This window comes from Pleuronectes platessa, chromosome 23, assembly GCF_947347685.1.
Source record: "Pleuronectes platessa chromosome 23, fPlePla1.1, whole genome shotgun sequence".
Taxonomy (NCBI): domain Eukaryota; kingdom Metazoa; phylum Chordata; class Actinopteri; order Pleuronectiformes; family Pleuronectidae; genus Pleuronectes; species Pleuronectes platessa.
In genome coordinates this window covers 681,265-701,913 of record NC_070648.1, presented here as the reverse complement: position 1 = coordinate 701,913, position 20,649 = coordinate 681,265, and the positions used below count along the sequence as shown (strand labels likewise).

Sequence of the window (20,649 nt, the reverse complement as noted above, 5' to 3'; positions counted from 1 at the left end):
GACAGGAAGTCACACTGAGGACACGTGAGGTGAGGGATTTCAAAATAAAACAGGACATATCGACAGAGACCAGCTGGGATTTCAAAGTTTAATAAAGATAAAAGAAAGAACACATTCAATTATGTGTTTGAATTATAATCTGTTACAGTTCATCACATTTCAAAACAAAAAGCTAAACTGTCTGCAGACGAGTGTTTTTATCAAACAGAGAATTACGAGCCATGGAAATAATCACACATAACCACAGACTGTATATGGAACATAACCACAGACTGTATATGGAACATAACCACAGACTGTATATGGAACATAACCACAGACTGTATATGGAGCATAACCACTGACTGTATATGGAACATAACCACAGACTGTATATGGATCATAACACACAGACAGATGATGTCCTTTCTGACATCGTCCTCCATTGAGTCATTGGTGAATAATAACAAAGACATATTTATACGTATGAATGGAAAACATCACAGGTTGTATTCAAACTTTTGTTGCATGACTGCGGCAAAAATATACAGAATAAGCTTTTTTTAGGGGCCAATGCAGATACCGATATCAAGGAGTAAAAAACTATCACTTCTATATAAAATTGCAATAAAGCTTAGGTAAAATAATATTCATAAAGAAATAAAGATAAATTGAAAGAAAACACAAATGACAGATTATATAGAACTTGAATTAAGACATAATCATAATGCACATTGTTTATCTTGTAAAATAAACCTTTTCATATCGGAGCATATCTTAAAAGACCCATATCAGCAAATTGAAATATCGAACGCAAACACAAAGCAAATATCACAACATTTCTTTTTTCATTTATACTGAAATTCAATCCAGATCAAGTCGTTCTTTCCAATGAGCTGTTTTAAAACTGGTGAGTCTAACATGTGAAGGTGTTTCAGGATGAATGTTGATTTTCATGCTCTTGTTTTCTGGAGGATGCACCATTCATAGTCCTCCTGAAACAAAGTGACAATAACTATAAATTACTAAAGTACACACTTGATACTTCAACACCACAACATGATCAAGGCTGTTTGAAGTTTTACACAAAGGATTTGAAATGTGAGACACCAATTGAACTGCATACTTATCATACAAGAAGTATTTAATAATGATATGATGGAGTTTCAGTTGAGGTTTATTTCAGATGCTCATGAGCCAGTAGCTGAACAGCCAGTTGTTAATATTTGTACCTGAAGCTGAATGTGGATTTTCATTAACGTAGTCAGACGTCTCCTCTGGATCACCTCGGGTTCCTGTGAAGATCAGACAGAACCGACTTGAGAAGGTGGAGAACCACTGTTTTATTCATCTAGTTGATCTCGTTGCCACTCTATTATCTCTATCACAACCAGCTTCACCAGCTTCAGGTGCTCCACACGTGGTCCAATGCAAATGAACGTCAGCTTGTTGTTCAAACATTATGTGGACGCAGCAAAACCGATCCCTGGTTCAGTTTGATCCGGGTCAGACTACATTCTGTTGCTTTGGTCTGGATCCGGGTCTGAGGAACCTTTCCACCTGTAACTCTGCTTCAGACTCAACTGAAGAGTCCAAATGTCTGTCTTTGGACCATGTGACTAAAATGAGATGTTGGAAAACCACACGTGTGTATTGATGTCATGACTTCGTGTTGGACATTTCTGTCCTCATCTGCCCGTCCACCTGAAACCAGAAGGTTTTTCATTGAGGACTTCTCTGCAGGAGACACATTTTATACTGTACCTTCCTCCGTGTCTCCTCTGATTGAGTCATAGATGCAGTCGTCACCTACGAGTCAATAAAAAATCAAATCAACATGAAATGTAATTGAAACTTTGTGACTAGGTTCTTCTGAAAAGCATCAAGTTAGAAATATCTGTGAAGACATTCAGGAGGAGAAGGACGGCTGACCGTGGAGAAGAGACGAGTACACTGGCAGCTGGACTTCATCATGGTGGACAGTTGGGTCTGAGCTCTGATTGGTTCTCAGAGACTGGCTGAGCCTGAAACAATCAAACAATCACAAGTGAATGAAACAGAATAAGTAAAGTATTGATGTTTTGTTGAAGATGAATCAAGAGAGAGTGGAACCAACCTGTCACAACACAGATCTGTGGAAAAGACAATAATGATCACGTTACATGATTTTATTTTTCAACCTCTGCTCCATGACTATCGTGACAATAGTTTGAATAAGTTTGATTTAAATGAGATGAACCAGAGCAGCTCTCACTCTTTGAATTCCTGCAACAACACAACAGCAGCAGCAAGAGGAGGAGAATCAGTGTGAAGCCTCCAACCAGCCCAACGACCAGCAGCACAGGAGACGCAGAGGGAGGTGCTGCAGGAGTCACTGATCAGACGAGGAGCAGTGAGGAGCAAAGAAAGATCCATGAGCAAAAAAGGTTTGTAGTTGTAGAAATACTTTGAATATGTGTAAAATAAGTTTCCAGCTGTAACCCTAACCCAGTTTTTTATCTACTTCTCAACCTGGAGACTCCTTTTCTACCTCATATTGATCACACTCACATTTTACTGACATCCAACTCTCCTCTGAGAAGTCTCCTGAATGTTCACACTTGTAGAAACCTTCATCTGACTTTGACACAGCTGAGATTTCCAGTTCCCTTCTGACATCACTTTGGAGGAGTTCATCATTTTTGTAGAAAGAGAAGTTGGAATCGAGTTTTGTTCTTCCGAACCATAAGCAGCCGAGAGAAACTGACTGTCCCTCAGTCACAGGATGGACAGGGCTCTTCAGGATAACAAGACCAGAAACTGTAAACAGATAAAAACCATCAACAAGGGAGGAGAGGGAAACAGCCTCCGGGTGGCGCTGTGGGCTGTGGCGTCCACACAGTCTGCTTGTTTAACGCAGACAGACACACTCTCACAGCTGATTCTGGTTGTTGAACGTGTGGTTGTGTAAATAAAGAGGGTGAATTTCATCCAGAGATCATGTTTGATGTGATGCACCTTGGTACATGTGGGGGGTGCAGCTCCTGCAGGAGCAGTGAAGGGAGGCAGTGCTCCCCACTTTCAGTTACTGTACCTTTAAATCACATTATGGGATGTTGGAAACATGAACAGTGTGAATAGATTCAATGAAAAACTACAACCTGAAGAGATGTTGACTGCGTTGCTGATCTCTGATCCAGATCCACACCAGTAAACTCCAGAAGGAAGAAAATAATCCATGGTCCATGTGATGCTTGTCTCCTGAGACTCGCACTCGAACAATCGTACTTCTCCAGTAAACATCCACAATCTCCACTTATCAGAGTTTCCCTCGCAGGTCAGACGGATGATGTCAAGATAGCGGTGCTGCACTGAGTCCGGACTCACTGTGAGAGACACTGATGAGTTGGAATCTGAAAAACGTGACATGAAGAGTGAAACAGAAACTAATGGTTTAAATTAGTTGAGCATTAAAGACGTGAAGTCATCAGCAGAGACTCCATCTCAGTCACATCTTGTTTTGGGGAATCAGGTCATAATATTACCAGAATAACTTTGTAATGTTTCCAGATTAAAGGAGTCATTTTAGGCTTTGAGTCATTTTACAGAGGAAACGTCAGAAGGACGACATCTTTTGTTGACATCACAGTGACATCACAGTGACATCATGATGATATCAGTCCGAGCATATGATCATAAATAATATCACCTTCAGGTCAGTCCTATAGGATGAACACAAAGAATAATTTCATGTGACATTAGATTTTGGGGAATGATTCTCTGATCAATTTAAACTTCAGATTGTCTCTCTAACCCTGTATCTGTCTTGACCTTTGACCTTTGACCTATGACCTCTAAAAGTGAATCACCTGGAGGAACCAGCCAAAGTAAAGTTCCCCAAGTAACTGACCGACTGAAGAGACAACATCTGCTTCAAGAGAGAGAAACAAACTCACCTACAGGCCACACCCACGTTGTGTTACTGTACTCAGTGTAAAACACGGGGTCTCCTCTTCCAGCTCGACATGAATAACCTGCTGACTCCGTCAGGTCTTGGATGATGAAGGAGTTTTGTTCAGTTCCTCCGTCGCTTCCTGGGAGCAGCTCATAACTGAACTTGTCAGGAATGTGCAGATCATTCCGCCCATATCGAATTGACTGTGAACAGCTGGGGGCTTGATCCAAACTAATGGTGTCCGCTCTGTACCAGTAGAACCTCCATCCTGCAGTGGGATGTGGAACCCCCCCACAGGTGAGAGTCCCTGAGGCTCCAGGAGTCAGCCATGATGGAGACACAGTGAGGACAGGTGGTGGTGCAGCCGCTGAAACAGAACATCGTCACAACAGAAACACGTCTTCATGTTTGTCTACAGATGTTCATTTTGGAACCAATGACATTTCTGGATGCTTCACATTCAGCCATCGACATGACTGCCCCCAAAAGTGAAGCCAAACTATAACACCGCCCCCTGGTGGCTGCCTGCAGTACATGTCAACCATGGTTTCTTTCATTTCAGTTTGTTCACGTGTTCATGTTTCTGATCAGTTTGGTTTTAATTAGTTACTTGATGCTATAAAAACAGTGAAACGTCCTGATTGACAGCTGACTCTGACTCGGGATTGGTCGAGCACATGTATGGGCGGGACCTCGATGCCCCAGCTCCACACCTCCATCATGATTTCACAGACTCTGGCTCAAAATGACCTGAAAAGTGAAAGATGGCTGGTATCTGGGTAACAAACAGTTTTATAAGTGTATTGATCAAGTGGACCTGGTGTTTAGAAACCGTCTCAGTGAAAATACTGAGTAGAAAAGTTTTGAATCTACTTCTCAACCTGGAGACTCCTTTTCTACCTCATATTGATCACACTCACATTTTACTGACATCCAACTCTCCTCTGAGAAGTCTCCTGAATGTTCACACTTGTAGAAACCTTCATCTGACTTTGACACAGCTGAGATTTCCAGTTTCCTTCTGTCATCACTTTGGAGGAGTTCATCATTTTTGTAGAAAGAGATGTTGGAATAGAGGTTTGTTCTTCTGAACCATGAGCAGCCGAGAGTAACGGACTGTCCCTCAGTCACAGGATGGACAGGGCTCTCCAGGATAACATCACCTCCAACTGTAAACAGTTAAAAAACCATCAACAATGTGAACAACCTGATAATTCAGCTCTTATATAAACAGCTTGAGTCTAAATATTAGATGTTAAAGTGGAGCCAAAGTCATTCAATGCACTTGTTGTCACATTCTGCTCCTCACGTCCATGAGCTGTACGTTGTGTGTGCGCTGGACAAACATCTGGTTTCAATACACAGCCCTGGATTCAAGAGCAGGACATCTGAGCTCAAGCAGGGGAGAGTTGAGTGTGAGCGCAGGGTTTAGAGTGAGAGCTTCACTAAATCTGAATGTGACATCAATAAGTCCTGCTCTCCAACCAAAAGACCTCCCTCTTGAGTGCAGAGAGGGAAACAGCCTCCGGGTGGCGCTGTGGGCTGTGGCGTCCACACAGTCACGTGATGTCTGCTTGTTTAACGCAGACAGACACACTCTCACAGCTGATTCTGGTTGTTGAACGTGTGGTTGTGTAAATAAAGAGGGTGAATTTCATCCAGAGATCATGTTTGATGTGATGCACCTTGGTACATGTGGGGGGTGCAGCTCCTGCAGGAGCAGTGAAGGGAGGCAGTGCTCCCCACTTTCAGTTACTGTACCTTTAAATCACATTATGGGATGTTGGAAACATGAACAGTGTGAATAGATTCAATGAAAAACTAGAACCTGTAGAGATGTTGACTGCGTTGCTGATCTCTGATCCAGATCCACACCAGACAACTCCAGAAGGAAAACGATACATGTTCCATTTGTAGCTTGTGATTGTCTCCTGAGACTTGCACTCTGACAATAGTACTCTGTCTCCAAAAGACATCCAAAATCTCCACTTATCAGAGTTTCCCTCGCAGGTCAGAGGGATGTTGTCAAAGATGAAGTGCTGCACTGAGTCCGGCTTCACTGTGAGAGACACTGACGAATAGGAATCTGAAAAACGTGACATGAAGAGTGAAACAGAAACTAATGGTTTAAATATGTTGAGCATTAAAGACGTGAAGTCATCAGCAGAGACTCCATCTCAGTCACATCTTGTTTTGGGAATCAGGTCATAATATTACCAGAATAACTTTGTAATGTTTCCAGATTAAAGATGTCATTTTAGGCTTTGAGTCATTTTACAGAGGAAACGTCAGAAGGACGACATCTTTTGTTGACATCACAGTGACATCACAGTGACATCATGATGATGTCAGTCCGAGTATATGATCATAAATAATATCAACTTCAGGTCAGTCCTATAGGATGAACATAAATATTTTTTTTCATGTGACATTAGATTTTGGGGAATGATTCTCTGATCAATATAAACTTCAGATTGTCTCTCTAACCCTGTATCTGTCTTGACCTTTGACCTATGACCTCTAAAAGTGAATCAGCTGGAGGAACCAGCCAAAGTAAAGTTCCCCAAGTAACTGACCGACTGAAGGGACAACATCTGCTTCAAGAGAAAGAAACAAACTCACCTACAGGCCACACCCACTCTGTGTTACTGTACTCAGTGTAAAACACGGGGTCTCCTCTTCCAGCTCGACATGAATAACCTGCTGACTCCGTCAGGCCTTGGATGATGAAGGAGTTTTGTTCAGTTCCTCCGTCGCTTCCTGGGAGCAGCTCATAACTGAACTCAGGAAAGTGAATATCGATCGACCCATATCGTAAACATTTGGGGGCTTGATCCAAACTAATGGTGTCCGCTCTGTACCAGTAGAACCTCCATCCTGCAGTGGGATGTGGAAGCCCCCCACAGGTGAGAGTCCCTGAGGCTCCAGGAGTCAGCCATGATGGAGACACAGTGAGGACAGGTCGTGGTGCAGCCGCTGAAACAGAACATCGTCACAACAGAAACACGTCTTCATGTTTGTCTACAGATGTTCATTTTGGAACCAATGACATTTCTGGATGCTTCACATTCAGCCATCGACATCACTGCCCCCAAAAGTGAAGCCAAACTATAACACCGCCCCCTGGTGGCTGCCTGCAGTACATGTCCACCATGGTTTCTTTCATTTCAGTTTGTTCACGTGTTCATGTTTCTGATCAGTTTGGTTTTAATTAGTTATTTGATGCTATAAAAACAGTGAAACGTCCTGATTGACAGCTGACTCTGACTCGTGATTGGTTGAGCACATGTATGGGCGGGACCTCGATACCCCAGCTCCACACCTCCATCATGATTTCACAGACTCTGGCTCTAAATGACCTGAAAAGTGAAAGATGGCTGGTATCCAGGATACTTTGGCTTCTCTTTAGTACATTAGCATTGAACACATATAAACTTTGTTATATTTAAAGTTAAACACATTTTAATACTAAATATGACTTGACTCACCGTTAGACAACGTGAGGGGAGCACTCCATCCTGTTGAGTTCTGCCGTGCACCTTTCAGTCGGCCCTGACACCAGTAGCTGCCGCTCAGATCTGATCCCAGACTGGTCCTGAACTCCTTTGTGTTGGGGGGTGCATGTGAGCTGGTTGCTGTCCATTCATACTCCCACTCAGAGTCTCCTCCCTGGATCTCACACCTCAGGGTGACGGCTTCTCCTCTGTATCTGCTCGGCCAGTTGGGTTGAAGAGTCACAGCAGCTGTGTTGTGGACTGTTCATATTCACCAGTGAAGACAGAATAACAGCTTGTATCAGCATCAACCTTTACGTCATCTCAACAAACATCATGGAGGCAGAATGGATTCTCTCCTCACTCACCGATTCCATGAATCCTGACTGGGTGACTGTACTGGGTGTAGTAAACTGGATCTCCTCTTCCTCCTCTGCACCAGTACAGTCCTTCACGTGAGGCACTAGCACTTTGTCCACGTGACTTGAAGTCCTCATCCGTCAGGGGCTCCGAGGTTTTCTCACCTCTGAACCAGTAATACTTCCATCCAGGTGATGCTGGGCCCACGGAGCAGGTCAGGAGCACACTGCCCCCTACTGGAAAGGCTCTGTGGTCAGCACTCAGGTGAGCCACTGGTCTTTCTGTTAATGTTAAAAACACTTTAGTCCATTTCATGTGAGTTGAATTAAATGAGTAGAACATGTATCTCCTTCAGTCTTCTGAGGTCGTACAAACTAAAACAGCAGTAAAAGCAGAAGCACAGAATGGTTTGGTCCAGATTATACCACCTGTTTGCCACATCAGAGCCACAAGTTAGCCACAGCCGTACCGTACATCAACCAAAGCTGCCAGACGTGGCCCCGACTCGTTTGGATCTATTTGGACCATATTCACCACATGGACCACTTTAGGTTCACATCCAGATCACACTTTGCCTAGAGCACCACATGTTTACCATGAAGACCCAGGTGGGTTCTGGGATGGTTGGACCACATTAGCTCTTTAACAAGTGGACGAGTTTAGGCTCAGATCCATTCTGTCCACAGGAAAGCTAGAGGAGCAGCATCACTGAAGTGGACCACATCCATCTGGTCTAAAGGTGCTGAGCATCCACCGTATATAAAGATGGACCACATCACAGCTCCACAACAGTGAGCTCGCCCCCTGGTGGCTGGCTCCAGTACAGGTCAGATTATCTCAGGAGGAAAGGACGTTCTTGTACCTCTGATGTTCTGTGTGTTCAAGTTTTGAATTGAACTGAATTAGTTTTTGACGTTATAAAAACCTGGTGAAACATGGTGACTGACAGCTGAGGCTGACTCACGATTGGTCGAGTATCGTCAGGACCTTGGTCCCAGATCGTTTGTCTCCAGGATGTTTTGACTTGGATTCTGAACAGCACTTGTTTCCTCCCAGATGAGAATAACATCTAAACATCGGTGAACCTCATCTTACTCGCCAATAGGCTGATCGCAACAACCAGATAAATATCGGTAAGATGTTCAGCTTTTGAATCGGTGCATCCCTCGTTACTTTTTAGTTGTGTTCTATTTCTTATCAGCGATTATGAAAATAAACTGAAGGAGACATTTGCCAGTTTCTCAAAACTCGGTCTTTCTCACCAGAAACTGTTAATGTGACGTCATCGCTCCACTCGGTCGTGGAATTCAAGTTCTTCTTGTCTTTAGCCAAACACCTGTAGCTTCCACTGTCGGACGAGGACACATTGACAATCCTGTGTTCATTGTGTGTTGGAGCCGTAGTTGAGTTGGGTTTGGTCCATTCATACTCCCACTCAGTCAGTTCATCTGCAGGGACCTCACACCGGACAGTGATCCTCTCACCACTGAAGACCAGAGACCAGTCAGGTTGCAGGACCACAGAGGCCTTGTGGGAAACTGATCACAAATAGAAACAGAGAACAGAAGAAAGTAGAAGCTCAGTACAGCTCCTCCCTCCACCAAACTGTACAGATACCAGTCCTCTCATCTCTTCATCAGGGAAAGAATCAAACAAGAATCACACAATCTTAAAGAAAAACACTTTACAACTTGTGAACTTTAAAACAGTAGCTTCCAAGTTAATGTAATGATTCTCTGTCTTAATAAGGAGAAAGTTTCCTCCTTCTCTCCCTGAGCGTCTGTTCTCTGTGACTCTGCTGAGTGGGTTCCATCTCCTGAGAGAAGAACTGACTGAGAGTCACTGACACAACCAGCTGCAGCTGAAGAGTGAAGCTGAACTGAGATCAGTTCAGCTTCACTCTGAAGTTATTGAAAAATATCACGTGTGGCTGCAGAGGGCGCTGTTGCTCAGTTAAAGTTACATCATGTTAAAGAAAGTCTGGATGTTTGGATTCCATCTAAATCTCATTGGTTCTGTCTCAAGTTTTGTTGAAATCCATCCGGTGGTTTTTGTGTAATCCTGCTGACAAACAAATAAAGAAAGAAACGTCCAGGGACAGAATATAACCTCCACAGGAGGTAACTAGTGTTTGGATTTCTAAACGGACTCTTACCTCTGTTCTCTATTGAGACTCGGTTGCTGTCCTCTGTGAGGAAGCTTGTGTCTCCTCTCCGTCCTCTGCAGCTGTAGATGCCTTCCTCTGAGATGCTGAGTTCATCATCTGTTTCATTATATCTTAGGATCTGAGCTGCAGAGGAGGCTGAGGTTCTTCTGAACCAGTCGTATCTCCACTCAGACGCGTTCTCCACAGAGCAGGTCAGTGCTACGCTTCCCTTTCCTGTGATGGTTGTGTTATCAGCAGTCAGCCTGGGTCTGGGTTTATCGGCTTTCAAAGTGTGTGAGAGAAAATGAAAGACAAATTAAATGAGACAAAAAGATTAAAGTGTATGAAGCAGAGTTTCCCTCAGTAGAGGACAAAGTTCTGATCGTAGAATATATAAGACAAAAAGGTCTAATGATGAATCTCCACATGTAAAAGGTTCATTGATCCCCACATAGCTCAATGCTTCAGGCCCAGATGTGGCCCACACTGTCACTCTGGCATCCAGCCCACACACCTCATGGAGTGATGGCACTGGGGCAGTCCACTGCTGTTCACCAGAGCCGGGCCACAGATGAGCCGAAGCAATACCACGTGTCAACCACAAGGGCCGAAGGTGGCCCCCATGTGTTAGTGCTGTTTGAGCCATGTTCTCCAGTCATGGACCACTTGAGGTCCACATCCAGATCACACTTTGCCTACAGCACCTGATGTGTGCCAGAAAGACCCAGGTTGGTTTTAAGGTATCTGGGCCACATTAGCTGGTTTACATGTGGACCAGTTCAGGTTCACACCCAGATGCTTTCTGGGGATTGGGCAGAAATTGGTTTAGTAGTTTTTACTGGTCCTGCTAAGAACAACCAATAGAAAGAGGTGAAGACGTCCTCCTGGAGGTTGTGAAAGATGATTGGACGTACGTGTTACTCTCAGCTGGAAGGCCTCACTCCACTCTGTTGAGGAATACCAGTCCGCTCTGGCCTTACACCAGTACTCTCCACTGTGGAAAACAGAGGCAGGGCCCAGCCTGTATTCACTGTGTGTGGGAGCTGTGTTTGGACCAGTGACTGGTTGGTGGGAGCTTGTTGTCCTCCATTCATATTCCCACTGGGTGTCTCCTCCTCCCTGGATCTCACACCGGACAGAGATCGTCTCACCGCTGAATATCTGAGTCCAGTTGTGTTGCAGCACGACAAAGCTTCTGTTGGACACTGAACATTCAACACAAATGTAAAACCAACAGAGAGAACTGGTTAATGTTGCTGCTGACTGGTTCTGTTTCATCGTAGCCAGTCATGAAAGCCTGCTACTCACAGGTTTGTTTTTATAATGTCTGAGTCAAACAAGAAGCTGAAGTGAAGTGAGTGAATGATGTGATTGACTTTCTGTCCGTGTGAAAGGTCGACGTCAGGAGCTGAGATCAGTTCTTCAGCTTTGACTGTGGAGACTGAACGACACATTCAGAAGAAGAAACCTGGATTTGTTCCACCATGTGGAAAATAAGCTTCATGTATCTACTGTCCCAGTTATTGTGAAGTGCTTTACTTGATCAGCATCTAACCCTAACCCCCCCCCCCCCCGCGCACAAACAGAACATAGTTAGAGAGAATACCAACCAGAGTTTTGTTCTATATGTTTTCAGTTCATTCATATACTCACTAATCTTAGTGACAACATACAGGAAGAAAAATGGGATGAAATATACATATTAATAAAGATAGAGATCAATAAAGAAAAGAGCTGACTCACATTCAGTGAGTCCACAGGAGAGGAGTGTATTCAGCACTGAAAGAAACATTGGTATCTCATCAGACATTAATAAACCTGGTAAATAATCAAACACAGTACAGACTCTAGTAATAAGTCTGTTAGTAAGTACTGTTATATTGTAAAAGAGAGTATGAGCAGTAGTATTAAAACTACCCATCAAAGAAATTGTACAAAAGTATGAAATGACTTGAGAATCAATAACTCAATGAATCAAAGAAGTTCAAATATCAGTGATCTGCTGAGTTTGATCCATTTATTTGAATTCATGTGGATCAGATGATTGCTTCTCTGATAATCATCAGGACAATATTCACAGCCGGTAACTTTAAAGTCTATAATTCTCATGAGATCATCACAATGTCTGATTCGTTTCTAAATCAACTTTTCATATATCAAATTATCTTTTGGTAAATAAATCAATGAATCAGTTATAAAATGTGACTTTTTTCATGTGTCGGGCATCAAATAATAAATTTAAAGAAAATATAGTTTCCACTTTCTAACGGTTCTCCAACAATCACAATTTAGTCTCTAATAAAAGTTATTAAAGTTTATGTAACAGAATACATGCAGCTGGTTACCTCTGCAAATAGATAAAGACATTTCAGCCGTTGCTGTGTCGAACGTTTTCACTGTTACCGTCCGACCAAGTTTACAGAGACTTTCAAAAGATCAGTGCACTGTGTGGTGAAGTCAATGTTTCAACAGCTTTTCTAATCTCTCTCTCTCTCTCTCTCTCTCTCTCTCTCTCTCTCTCTTTTCTAACACACGTCCCGACCTCCATTCACATATTTCATGTTACATGGATGAATCTCGTCTAAAAGAGCCTGAATGCATCTCGACGCCCTTTGGCTCCAGAACCACGAGATAAGAATCTCTTTGTCTGAAAACGTCCTTTGTGTAACCCACGTTACCTGCCGCCATTTTGTCTTCGGCCTCATGGGGCCAGTGAGGTCGTAAAACCTCCATTTTGAATTTCTTAACGTGACATCGACTTGAATTCGGCCAGACTACATCACCACGTGACCAAGTCATTACTCCACGCCCCTCCCCCTTCTCTTTCTTACACACACAAACACACACACACACACCCACACACACACACACCCACACACCCACACCCACACACACACACACACACACCCACACACACACACACACACACAGACACACACACAGACACACACACACACACCCCCACACACCCACACACACACACACACACACACACGACAACAAACACACACACACACACACGACAACACACACACACCCACACCCACACACACACACACACACACACCCACACACACACACACCCACCCACACACACACACGACAACACACACACACACACGACAACACACACACACCCACACCCACACACACACACACACACCCACACACACACACACACCCACACAGACACACACACAACCCCCCCCCCCCCCCCCCCACACACACACACACACACACACACACACACACACACACACACACACACACACACGACAACACACACACACCCACACACACACACACACACACCCACCCACACACACACACACAAACACACAAACACACACTCATACACAGATAAATACCCTCAGTATTACATGTGTTTCTATATTGTGATAAGTGTTGCTGCCGTTGTCATCTTTGAAATATTGGAGTTTGTTAAATGAACAATCATTGAAATAACATCAACTTTATTTCTCTTTTTAATAAATCCTTTTGTAATTAAAGTATTTGTATTTTGTGATTATTTGTGCATATGTATGTGAATACACCTGGATTACTATAGCCTGTGCTCAAACTTACAACCCTTCATTGTTTATTATATAATCATTAATATTAAATATTGAGATTATTAATTTAACTTTTATAACTTGAGACTGATCATTAAATATTGCCTTGTTGGTCCCTGTAACCAGGGTGGACATTTTAATATTCTTAATTGATAATTTTACTGTTTTCATTAGTTATTTAACTATTCTTAATGAATAACGTATCATTTCTAATTAATTTTACTATCCTTAATCGATAGCTTAATAACTGTTATTAATTTTTGATAAATAATTTTATTTCATTTTAACAATCATATTTAATGATTATTAATAATTAGCCATCGTCAAGTCTACTACTATTGCACAACACTTTGAATTGATAGAATAAAAGTTCCTGATACTCACAGAATAAGGAGAGCACACGGAGCAGAGAGAGCCCCATGGTCCCATCCAGCAGCTCCACTCAAACACACTTCAAGACAGGTGGAGGATCAGTGGAGCACATCTCTTATCAACATGAGAGAGGGAGGTGTTGGTGCTCTTCTGCTTCCTGGGTCAGTTTCCTTCCTCACAGGAACCTCACCCCCCCACTCGGAGGCTGCTTGTACTTTAATACGTTTCTGCTGCTGTGGAGCCACCGTGATAGAAACCAGCACACGTCCCTGCACCAGACACAACTGTCCTCCTGATAGTTACTGGACATTTAGAATTATATGATATCTGAAATAATGGAGATAGCAATGATGGGAATTTAATGCAGTAATAAAGAAAATGTAGTATTGCCACAAATATGATAGATAGATAGATTACTTTATTCATCCCTGAAGGGAAATTAAATCGTCATAGCAGCCGGTGCATTTGAATACAATAAAATACAATAGAATAAAATAAAATAAAATATTGAGGTAGAAAGAATAAAAAACAGAAACACAAGATAAATAGGTAGATAAGGTGCAGTGGCAAGATGATGGTAATAGTACTGATGATATGATGGTAATGTTATTGTTAGACAGTGATATAATATGATATGATATATAGTAGAGGTATAAATATAAGTATTTGACTATACAATAGATAATATAATATACTATGAGTGTGAGAATATGTAGACAGAGTGTGCAAAGACAATATTATTGTATAAATGATATATAATATCAATATGGTTTGTATTAACACATATCACATATGATGTGGAGTAAGTGTTCCAGTATATGGAGCGGAGTGTTGTACAGGGTACACAGTGAAGGAGACAGGTCTGTTTAGGTCAGTTCAGTGATGGTGGCTCTGACAGAGGTAGAGGAGTTGTACAGTCTTATTGCGGTTGGGAGGAACGACTTCCTGTATCGTTCCTTAGAGCAGCGGGTTGAATGAGTCTGTGGCTGAAGCTGCTCCTTAGCTTGTCCAGTGCTTTGTGGAGGGGGGGGGAGAGGGAGTGTCCATGATTGTCAGTAGTTTTGCCAGCATCCTGTCCTCCACCACCTCCTCCAGGGTGACAAGCTTAGAGCCAACCACAGACTCCGCCTTCCTGATGAGTTTTTTCAGTCTGAAAATGTAAAATATCTTTGTAGATTATGATCATTTCATGTTGTGACATTTTGATGACAGGAAACAACGTGACAGGAAACATGCATCAGATGTTAAAACACATTCAACATGTGTCCTTTAATTCTAATTCTAATTCCAAAGACGTCTTTATTAACACTGATTCACAGGCAAGCAAAAAATCTGACATTTGTGTGTTGAATTAATTCATAAACACTAGAATGACACAATATGTGTTTTTCCCTCTGAGTTCCTCCGCCGAGCCCCGACAGTCCAGTTCAATCAATCTGCAAACACTAATATACCAGTTCTCTAAATGGGATCTTTCACTGGGAAACTGGTGGAAAAGTCCAACATGTTAATTTTAAACAAAGTGAACAACTTCCTGTCCCTTTGTCTGTTTCTGCACCAAACTCATTGGGTTCTTGGTTCCATCCTTCTGTCAAGTTCTGTGGATATTGGTTCAGTAGTTTTTGTGTAGTCCTGCTGATAAATCAACAAACTGTCTCCAGATGCTCTGCATGAAGACTGCTGCTTAACATGCAGACTTTTAAAGAGCATGTATCTATGATGTGTGAAATGCTGGTGATCAGCTTCAATCACAGTGTGAAGAAGAACATCACAAGAACCATGTGCAGCAGTAGTTTGAATTCATCACATTCACTTTTACCCAAACTACAAATAGAAGTGTAGTTAAATGTAAAAAGCCTTTTGATGCCTGGAGACCGTGTGATAAGATTCTGACTCCGGCTCAGTCACAGCAGAACCTGGTTTGAAGAAGTTGAGGTGACGCTGAGTCACAATCAGATGATGAAATCCAGCTCCACTTCCTCCTCAAGGCACGAACACCTGATCGTATCTTTCTACAGCAGCAAACTACTTCCAGGAGAGCTTTGTATACGACGTTCAAATATGCAGCTAGAAGTCAAAATTCACACCAGAAGAGGACGTGGAAATAAAAACAGGATTTCTGGTGGTGTCTGTTTGGTAAAAAGTAAAAAGTCTCATAGTAACAAATCATGAATATGAAAAGTCGAAGAAGACAACACAACACAACACAACACGGAAACGTGCAGCAAATAGAGAAACGACAACGGAAGTGTTTCCAGAGGACTCACACCAGAGGAAAGTGAGGGACACTTCTGCCACAGGAGACACAAAACGTCCAATACATCAAACACATACGGTTCCACACAGGGGTCACCCCCCCCCCCCGCAGCTCTGGAGCCCCTCTGCAGAGGCTGTACAGTTCAGTGTTGTGCTGAACTTAACGAATCAGGTTTCCTATTATTAACGTGAATCATCATCCTATCAGGCCATCATGAAATACCAGGTATCAACATGTCTCTCTTGATAGTAAAGGTTTCCTCCCCCTGCTCACTATGGACAACACATCGCCTCAGGAACAGGGACTTGCTTGTTTATTCAGTTTATTCAGCTTCTTCAGTTTAACAGGAGAAGACGTGTCTCTTCTCTGTGCATGAAACAAAACTCAAAACACTGAAACACAAGCACACACCAAAATAACCACAATGTATTTCTACATGAGGACTTGAGGGTGAAACCACACAACAAACTGAAGATACATCTGACTGAAAGGAAACTTAATGAACCTGAAAGACGGCGACTAATCCTGACTCTGAACAAAGAGGAGAAAACGGTGCAGGATGAACCAACAGTTAATCCAACAGGAAGTATTAACCTGTAGTACTAATGTGTGGGGACTGAAGCCAACAGGGGGCGCTGCTGTCCAACTGAACAGTTTGAATTTTCAGGCGTTAAAGACAAACCAATCAGCAGCTGACAGCTCCCCAGGCCACGCCCATTGATCAAGCCCTTTGGAAGAGGCCAAGGTGCAGGCAAAGATCCTCATCTGCAGACAGAGCACTCACTCTGACACTAAAGTAACACAAAGAAACAAACTAGGCTTTTTCTGTCTAACGTCTATCACTATCATCAGTGATCAATTTATTTTTCATTTTCTATTTATTTCTATGACTAATGTGGTGTCACTTTATCATAAACACACATAAGTTTCCTCTTCAGGGTCTGTCAGGCGTCAGCGAGGCCTGTGAAACAGAAAATAGAGATCGACCACATCAGAGGAGGAAACTGAGTGAGTGTGTGTATATATATATATATATATATATATATATATATATATATATATATATATATATATAAATAAATATATGCATAGTATTCAGAACCTGGTGATGTGGTTCACAGTGAAGATTCATTTTACCCATCGTCTGCAGTTTTACCTTTTGTTTATCACAGAGTAGAAGACCTCCCCTGAACTTGAATCTTGTCTGGAAACTGCTGGAGAAACAAATCGACTTAAATGTAATTTAAAAAATTCCCTCTGAATTTGAAATGTGCTTTAAACTGAATAAAGGATCTAAACCATTTCTATTCTGCATCTTCATGAGAACATGTTTTTATGCTTTCAACCTCAGGTCCTCGTGCTGCAGATGAATAAACGTGCAGAGGAACCTCATGTGGTTTCAAACTATCACCTGCAACTCAATGAAGTTGAAAAGTAATATGCTGATAACTTAAAATATTTTATTTAATCTCATTTAACAGGACTACAAAGAAATGCCTCATATTTCTGAATTTAACATTGAAAAGTGTGTGTGTACATGTGTGTATATATGTGTATATGTTACACATATCCTGAATGGTAACTTCTGCTTGCACGTCCTCACCTGTTGGGTTCATGGCCAAGTCGGAACCAAGTGCTGACGCGTCTGATGAACAGCAGATTAATGCTGGAGGAGAGAAAAGAAGCAGACGAGGTTAAAGAGTTGAAATAAAGGAAATTCTTCAGGAAGCTTAGTTCAGACTCTTCCAGGTAAAACATCAATATTTTCTACAGCGCCTCCTTTTAGTCTCTTTAGTTTAAGTCACTTTACCTCGACGGTTTCTATAGAGAAGTCCCAGCAGAAGCAGAGAGCCCAGTAAAACAATGGTCAAGGTCCACAGCAGGACCAGATGAGGGGTTCCACTGGAGGACGGATCATTATCTTTGTGCACAGCCAGAGTAGCTTTTCCTTTTGGGATAAAGTGAACCTGTCATTTAAGATGATAATTCATGTTTGCAGAATAAATTTGATCAACTCAACTCAAACACTAATTTAAAACATTTAGCTAATGGTGTGATATAACGTGTGTTTATATAAGGCTGCTCTGACCTTGGACATTCAGCCAGCTCTCTGGTGATTCTCCGACTCCGGAGACGTTGCACTTGTAGAGTCCTTCATCAGACTTGGACACACGGAAGATGCTCATCACTCCTTTGTATCCCGTCGTGATACGGACGTTGTCCCTGAAGAACTCAGCGATTCGGTTGAAAGGTTTCTCCATGATGCAGCTCAGAGTCAGGTCATCTCCCTCCATCACAGGACCAAGAGGAATATCTAGGATCAGCTCTCCACCTACAGTGTAAAACAGACTCAACCTTGAAGTCTCTGTTTGTCGTGCACGATGAGAAGATCTTCATTTTCTGCTGGTACAGGACAGTGAAACCTTTATGGATGTAATAATGAACCACCGATGAGAGGGACGACCGCCAATGTCGCCAAACAGATGATTTATGCTATGATGAAGCTGTGGCAGAGATCGTCTATAGTTGAAATAAAACACTGCCGTAGAGACCAGGTGCCTTCAACGCTACAAGCTGCACCCACAAGCTCCTGTTCATTCATAAAGTACCTCCCCTCAAGCTGGGAGAACGTGGGCCACTTCAGTCCATTGATAAGTTGAACATCAAAAGGTTGGATCAGATTTTGTTCAACTCACCAACAGTGACATTAACTGCATTACTTTTCTCTCCGTGTTCGTCTTCGCACCAATATTCTCCGCTGTCGGATTCATGCACGGTTTTGATCGTGCGGGATCTGGTCGACGTCTCCCAGGAAGAAGTGTCTGATGGAGTTAGATCCTTCAGCCTCCTCATCACTCTCCACTCGCTGAGGCCTTTCAGATCCTCACAGCTGATAGAGACCGACTCGTACTGAAACAACTGCAGTCGTTGTGGATCGAAGTGAGGAAAAGCTGCATCTGAGACAAATGGAAATTAAAGATATTTATTCAATGCTATTGTCTTTACGTTATTGAGATTACAACATAGTGATTTAACCCCCCACACACACACACCACCTGCCTGCTGAGCTAAACCCAGGATCATGAGAAACGTTAGCAAAGACACTCGACATCACGCTCCATGTACTGAACTCTGACGTGTAGGATGCTGATTAGCAGGAAGTGGATTTACCGTCTCTCCGATCCTTCAGGCTGTGGACTTCAGCAACAAGTGTCAGAATCACTGAGGAGACAAAGACACAGAAACCTTCACATGAGACAACAGGAGATTAAAGATGACGTCTAGATGCTGGCTGAATAAATAAATCTGAGATAATTTAGACAAACAGCTTTAAGCTTCAAACAGAACCTGCTACTCACACAGTGGGATACAGAGAGATAAGAGCTCCATGTTGTGGAGTGACGACTGAGACCATCAGACTCAAATACCAACGACAGACCCTCTTCCTGATTGGTCTGTTCTTGGTGCTAAAGGCACGTATGAGTTCTACGTTTAAAACCATGTGAAACTGAGTTGTTGGTTTGGTTCCTGCTGAAACTTTTGGACTCTGCATCGAATCCACACATGAAAACATGCAGCAGTCGTTAATCATTACTTCGCTCGTTGGTGTGTTCTGATCCAAATGGGCTGAATTCAAAGAGTTGAATCATTTGTCAAATCTGCATCTTTCAAACAAAGTTCAGTGATGTAGGTATGAAAGTGTGTGTGTGTGTGTGTGTGTGTGTGTGTGTGTGTGTGTGTGTGTGTGTGTGTGTGTGTGTGTGTGTGTGCGCCCACACAATAGTTCATGTAGGTCACAGTGAGGAACAATGATCCTCAGCCACTTCCACTTTCACTGTGAGTTGCTCCACTCAGTGACCTTCAGACTGTTTTCAACACCAACTTAAAGAGGGTGGAGAATTTAAACTGGTTGATTGAATCTCAGAGAGAAACTGGAGACATCCTGGTCCTACAGACAAAGATACAAACCTCCTACATACTCACCTACCTGCCCTCTAACCTTCCTACCTTCCTACATGCCCTCTAACCTCCCTACCTGCCCTCTAACCTTCCTACCTGCCCTCTAACCTTCCTACCTCCCTACAAGCCCTCTAACCTCCCTACAAGCCCTCTAACCTCCCTACATGCCCTGCAACCTTCCTACCTCCCTACATGCCCTCTAACCTCCCTACAAGCCCTCTAACCTCCCTACATGCCCTGCAACCTTCCTACCTCCCTACATGCCCTCTAACCTCCCTACCTGCCCTCTAACCTTCCTACCTCCCTACAAGCCCTCTAACCTCCCTACCTGCCCTCTAACCTTCCTACCTCCCTACAAGCCCTCTAACCTCCCTACCTGCCCTGCAACCTTCCTACCTGCCCTCTAACCTTCCTACCTCCCTACAAGCCCTCTAACCTCCCTACATGCCCTGCAACCTTCCTACCTCCCTACATGCCCTCTAACCTCCCTACCTGCCCTCTAACCTTCCTACCTGCCCTCTAACCTTCCTACCTCCCTACAAGCCCTCTAACCTCCCTACCTGCCCTCTAACCTT

The 20,649-nt window shown here is 42.9% G+C and overlaps 2 protein-coding genes across 3 annotated transcripts; both read right to left on the bottom strand.

Moving 5' to 3' along the window:
• Positions 1-69: 69 nt before the first annotated feature.
• Positions 70-14,006, bottom strand: LOC128429868 (uncharacterized). The gene is made up of 19 exons (XM_053415719.1): positions 13,870-14,006; positions 11,657-11,692; positions 10,828-11,118; positions 9,923-10,195; positions 9,030-9,305; positions 7,776-8,048; positions 7,402-7,668; positions 6,536-6,889; positions 5,742-5,999; positions 4,834-5,082; positions 3,915-4,280; positions 3,120-3,371; positions 2,530-2,778; positions 2,234-2,353; positions 2,096-2,111; positions 1,912-2,003; positions 1,744-1,788; positions 1,212-1,274; positions 70-974 (listed from the first exon to the last, which is right to left on the bottom strand). Exons 1-19 carry the CDS (start codon positions 13,904-13,906, stop codon positions 964-966), a joined length of 3,528 nt encoding a protein of 1,175 aa, XP_053271694.1. The 5' UTR covers positions 13,907-14,006; the 3' UTR covers positions 70-963.
• Positions 14,007-16,446: 2,440 nt separating this feature from the next.
• Positions 16,447-19,692, bottom strand: LOC128429875 (uncharacterized). Of its 2 annotated transcripts, none has more exons than XM_053415729.1 (8): positions 19,474-19,692; positions 19,286-19,336; positions 18,811-19,071; positions 18,204-18,446; positions 17,925-18,062; positions 17,718-17,780; positions 17,271-17,328; positions 16,447-17,075 (listed from the first exon to the last, which is right to left on the bottom strand). In XM_053415729.1, exons 1-8 carry the CDS (start codon positions 19,502-19,504, stop codon positions 17,066-17,068), a joined length of 855 nt encoding a protein of 284 aa, XP_053271704.1. In that variant the 5' UTR covers positions 19,505-19,692; the 3' UTR covers positions 16,447-17,065. The 2 variants fall into 2 exon arrangements, with proteins under 2 accessions (XP_053271704.1, XP_053271705.1); XM_053415730.1 differs by having other exon boundaries at positions 17,271-17,325; positions 19,474-19,687.
• Positions 19,693-20,649: the final 957 nt, after the last annotated feature.

Coding starts and splice junctions, on each gene's coding strand:
- LOC128429868 (XM_053415719.1), bottom strand. CDS start 13,906: ATGGGGCTCTCTCTGCTCCGTGTGCTCTCCTTATTCT. Junction 2,779..3,119: donor CGCAGTCAACATCTCTTCAG/GTTGTAGTTTTT, acceptor ATCTGTTTACAG/TTTCTGGTCTTGTTATCCTG. Junction 2,354..2,529: donor GAGTTGGATGTCAGTAAAAT/GTGAGTGTGATC, acceptor TCGTCTGATCAG/TGACTCCTGCAGCACCTCCC.
- LOC128429875 (XM_053415729.1), bottom strand. CDS start 19,504: ATGGAGCTCTTATCTCTCTGTATCCCACTGT. Junction 19,337..19,473: donor ATCTCTCTGTATCCCACTGT/GTGAGTAGCAGG, acceptor TTGTCTCCTCAG/TGATTCTGACACTTGTTGCT. Junction 18,063..18,203: donor GAGCTGGCTGAATGTCCAAG/GTCAGAGCAGCC, acceptor TTATCCCAAAAG/GAAAAGCTACTCTGGCTGTG.